This window comes from Myotis davidii, unplaced genomic scaffold (assembly GCF_000327345.1).
Source record: "Myotis davidii unplaced genomic scaffold, ASM32734v1 scaffold924, whole genome shotgun sequence".
Lineage (NCBI taxonomy): Eukaryota > Metazoa > Chordata > Mammalia > Chiroptera > Vespertilionidae > Myotis > Myotis davidii.
In genome coordinates, this window is record NW_006294764.1 from 981,058 (window position 1) to 986,258 (window position 5,201).

The 5,201-nt window shown below is 52.3% G+C and overlaps 1 protein-coding gene across 1 annotated transcript in view; it reads left to right on the forward strand.

Moving 5' to 3' along the window:
- The first annotated feature begins 960 nt into the window (after positions 1-960).
- Positions 961-5,201, forward strand: part of PTCH2 (patched 2) — a 17,042-nt gene continuing 12,801 nt past the window's right edge. Inside the window, exons 1-2 of the mRNA XM_015567506.1 lie at positions 961-2,794; positions 3,219-3,411. Of these exons, the coding sequence (XP_015422992.1) occupies positions 2,723-2,794; positions 3,219-3,411 (265 nt within the window). The 5' untranslated portion in view covers positions 961-2,722. The remainder of the gene's footprint in view (positions 2,795-3,218; positions 3,412-5,201) is intronic.

A 5,201-nucleotide genomic window follows, 5' to 3' on the forward strand; every position in this document is an offset into this window, starting at 1 on the left:
TTGGGGGAGTGCCACGGAGAGAGGCCTGCCCTGGCTTCTCCCACATGGACCCTACCCTGAAGCCACACTTCACTCAACCTGTGTGTGTGTGTGTGTGTGTGTGTGTGTGTGTGTGTGTGTGTGATAAAGAGAGAGAGAGTGCTCCCATTTCCTGGCCATATATATTACCTCATTTAATCCTTATGTCAATGTCAAAGATTATGTGACTTACCCAGTATTCACAGCCAGTAAGTTGAAGATTCAGACCTTGAATGACCCCTTCCTTTAGATCCAGTCATCCTCCCACTTGTGATCCAGTTCCTCACTCCTGGAAACCTCCCTGAGGATTCCAGCTCCCCCTTACGCTATGAACATCCAAAAAGCAGGTACTCTGCAACCCCCGAGTTTAGCAAAGGACACATAAGAAACCCTGAGGGATGTTGGTCTCATTAATCAGTAATTGGATCCATTCTGTGGTAATAATGAATTTAATTAGGTTGCTTTTCTCTTGTTATTCTTGGCACAACTTCTTCAGTTTGAGCCCAGAACCCATGCCTAGGTCCAGTAGAAGTGACAGTGACCCAGGCTGTTCCACGGGGAAGCGGGCTGCTTTTAGAGAGAAGTGCGCTTCTACTTCCCTTCCTGTTCCCCGGGGTCTGTGCTTCAGCTCGCCCTGGCTGAGCTCTGCTGCACTCAGGAAATCACTTGGTTGGGGAGAAGAAAGTCATTTCGGAAGCCAGAGAGCTCTAGGCTCTGGGTGCGAATGGTTGGAACTCCAAACCAATTTCTCCCACTCTGGTCTTTGAACTACAAGGCAAAACGTTTCCTCACCAGGTAGGCCCTACCCTGGGAGCACCCATAACCATGCTGGCCTTCGCCACCGTTGTTAGCAATGGCGGGCCTGCTGTGGAAGCAGAGTCCCAAGGCCCAGGCAATTACAAATCTCTCTCCATGGACCTTATGTCTTGCAGAGTCTGATGAGAAGGAAGGAGGTCTCAAGAGCTACTTACAGCAAATTTTCTCCACTTGCAGTCCTGATGACACCCAGCCATACCCGTCTTTGGCTGTAGCCCATGAACAACGTAGAGGCCCATCCTTCAGGGGCTGTTTCCATTTCCGGAGAATGGCTCAGGGCATACTATTTTTATCCAGAACAGGACCCACTCACTGCTGCATGACAGGGAGGAAGAAAGTGCTATGAACATATGCTGCTTTTAATGTGTAGTTACTACTTGGCCAATAGCATCAAAATGTGCCATAGGCATTTTGCTACATGAATGGACCAGTGGAAGCCGCAAACCTGTTAGCTGTTCACCCCCTCAGCCTAAAGATTCCCTTCCCCAGGCTCTGGAGCTGATGGTAATGGACACAAGTTTTCAGAAAGCAGTTTGGCAATCTGTAACAAGACCCAACCCCAACACCCCCACTTCTGGGAATCTGTCCTAAGGACCGTCTCCAAATGGTTGATACAAAGACTATGTAGTCACACCAAATATATTTATGATGTAATGATAAACAAGTCTAGAAGAACCGACCAAGAAATTGGCCGGAGATAGTAGTAATTGTGTTTGAGTAATGAATTTATTGGAGATTCTTTTTCCCAAACTTTAGAATATTGATTTTACCCTCCTCTGCAGTCATGGTTAATCGAGTCAGGAACCTGGCAGGAACAGCACGCTCAGATGGGATAGTTGATGAAAGTTTAATAAAGGGACTATTTCCTGTTTCCAGGCCTTTCCACCCTGATTTCCGCAACTCTCAGTGACTCAACAATTATTGAACACCTACTTATCGTCTTGTGAGGGAGGCAGACTTTCAAGTACATAAATTATCACAAATGCAATAATAAATACGTAAGTTGAGTGCTGTAAGGAGTGCAAAGAGAGAAGCAAACTGTCGGAGGGAGGGGGGAATCGAGGAAAGCTTCAAAGAGAGGTGACTGATGCATGTTCAGTTTTGAAGGTTGTCTGCCACGACATGTACAAAGGCAGCAACGCAAGGCGGTGCTTTTAGGAAATTCCATGTGGCTCTGGGGGGCTGGAAGAAACACGGGATGGGTGTGAAGAGACGATGGGAGGAGAAACGGCTAGAATGCTGAGCGCTGTGCTCCAAGTGGGCTTTGTGTTTTGGAGTAAGACTTGCTTTTGAGAGAGATGACTGGCCTCACGGTGCAAAGAGGGGACTGAATGGGGCAAGACTGGAGACAGAGAAGTGTGGAAAGAAGGGTTTGTGTCTTGCCTTTCTCAGCCTCGGCCTTTCCCTCCTGTACTTGGCCAGCGCCTCGCTCTCCGGGATCTCCCTCCCTCCTCCTCCCCAGGGCCCCCGGGGCAGGCGGAGAGGCGAGGCCAGGCGAGGGGTGGCCCTGCCTGGGTGGTCTCCTGCGCTACCCCCCGCGGCGCCGTTGCCTAGCAGCAGATCCGGGCCGCGCGGATCTGGGTAATTTGCCGGCCCCTCAGCCAATGGGAGAGCGTCGCCCCTGCCCTCGCCCTTTTTCTGGGGCTACAGACGCTTCCTCGGCACTGCGGTCGCCACCTCGAGCCGCGCGGGCGTCGCGGGCTGTAGCTCTGCGGGCACGCGGGACTCAGTCCGCCTCGCACGCCTCTGGGTCACGGCCCCCGCGGCGCGCCTGCCCCCGACCCTCTCCCACGCCCCGCGCCCGAGCGGTACAGGGGGATCGGACCAGCCTATGGGGGCTCCCAGATAACGCGGGCTGGGGGCGCCCAGCCCCCCCACTCCCGCCAGCATGGCTCGGCGGCCACCCCTCGGGGAACTGCCTCCGGACTACACCCCACCAGCTGGATCCGCAGCGCCCCAGGTGAGTGGAGGGGAAGCCGGGAAAGGAAGATTGGGACCCCCGGGTCTGGCACTCAGGTCAGTGCAAGGTGGGGCGTCTCTAAGTGCCTTGTGTTACTGCCTGCCTGGGTAAGGGGTGTGTGTGTGTCTTTGGCCAGTGAGAGTGTCTGTGGCTTCACCCCTTTCTACCTGAGAACAGGTGTGTATATATGTATCCTACTCTCAGAAAACAGGGCTCTGCCTTCCTCAGTGTGTATTGGGTAGGAGAACAGGAAATGGAGTTCAGTCTTACTCCGTGTTTGGCCCTGTGACTGTGTAGGTCCACCCTGTCCTGCACCCAGAAACCAAGAAGCTAGGGCTCGGCAGAGGGTGCACATAGGGAGGAAAGGGAAGGATTCTGTGCCTTGTTGCAGTAATGCCGACTGACCCTTCTCTTCCCATCCCAGATCCTAGCTGGGAGCCTGAAGGCGCCGCTCTGGCTTCGTGCTTACTTCCAGGGCCTGCTCTTCTCGCTGGGCTGCAGGATCCAGAGACACTGTGGCAAAGTGCTCTTCCTGGGACTGCTGGCCTTCGGGGCCCTGGCACTGGGCCTCCGTGTGGCCATCATTGAGACAGACCTAGAACAGCTCTGGGTGGAAGGTGAGTTGTAGACACTGAGCTCCTGGGGTATGGTGAGCCCCAGACAAGAACAGAGTGAGGCCTGGCCCAGGTGACTCACCGGTTGAGCCTTGACCTGGGAACCAAGGGGTCGTGCAGGGTTCCGTTTCCTGGCCATTTCCAATGCCCAGGTTGCCGGATCGGTCCCCAGTAGGGGGCATGCAGGAGGCAGCCCATCAATGATTCTGTCATCATTGATGTTTCTATTTCTCTGTCCCTCTCCCTTCCTCTCTGAAATCAATTTTTAAAAAAGAAGAACAGAGTGGGGAGCTGGTACTGAGTTCTAGTGGACTTGGCTCTGGGTCTGGAGGGGACACCTGCCCGCCGGAGCCCCGGCACCTGGCAGCACTGCTCCCGCCCACACCCGTAGTGGACATCTGGTGGGGTCTGTGAATACGTATATAGAATAGTCATCTGTGAGTGTGTGTCTAGCTTTCATTGCCCGCCTTTTATGTGTATTTTTGAACTGCATGGCAGGATTTGCAGAGGCAATTTTCTTTAAAAGACCCATCTTTTAGTAGCAAAGTAAAACATGTACTGGAATATAATACAACACAGAATATGATTATGTTGTACAAGAGAAGGCAAGGAAAGATCCCATCTGACCTGGAGACCAGCAGTTAGAGCTGGGGGCTGACTAGGCTCCAGGGAGTGGTCCCAGGCCCCAGGCCTCCAGCCCCCTGCAACCATTAGTCAATCTGCACTTCCTGGAGACCAAATCCTCACTTCCTCATGGAAGTATTAGATTAAAATTGTTTCTTAGTAATAATTTTGCCATAACTATCTCCTTTCCCGGGGCCTGCTTTCATATGGCAGCCCTTTAACAGAGTCAAACTCCCTTCTGTTCTTGCCTAAAAATTTGCATTTGTAGGTTCCCCAAACCTCCCCCAGCCCTGGCCCACACCCAAGGGCAGGGCCTAGGTTAGAGTCTCACACTCTCGAGTTACTTCAAATGCTGGCAAGCTCTGGGATCCAGAGCAGATGTTTCTTGGAGCCTGCCTGCCTGCCTGCCTGGCTCCCACACCCATCCCCACCCCACCCCAGCCCTCTGCAGACTCACACACATACACACTCCAGGCCAGCCTGGGGTTGAGGGCAATGTTTATGCGTGCCTGCCTGCCCCCAGCCCCAGGACACACATGTGCATACACGCACATACACACATCCCCACCCACACCACTGCTGCCTGGGTGGTCCCAAATTACTCTTGGATTTCCTGCCACAATGGAGGCTGTCTCCCCCCTCTTCCTCCTTCTCCATTCCTCAAACCTTCCCCATCTCAACATTGCTTGCACCTCCGCGTTTCTTCATTCTCTCCCCTACACCCCAGCCCAGGACAGGCTAGATCCCACCAGATTTTTGTTGCTGTTGCTGGGAGAGTGGTGTAAGTGGTGTAGCCAATTCCTAGCACTTTTTCCTTTATTTAGAATACCGTTCTGTCCTGTACTGGCTTGGGCTGGGGTGAGGTTAAAGCAGTGACCTTGACCTGATCTTTTCTCTATATTCTGTAGTGAGGCTTCTCCCAGCAATGCCCTATTCCAGTGATGGCGAACCTTTTGAGCTCGGCGTGTCAGCATTTTGAAAAACCCTAAATTAACTCTGGTGCCGTGTCACATATAGAAATTTCTTGATCTTTGCAACCACAGTAAAACAAAGACTTATATTTTTGATATTTGTTTTATATATTTAAATGCCATTTAACAAACAAAAATCAACCCAAAAAATGAGTTCGCATGTCACCTCTGACACGCGTGTCATAGGTTCACATCACT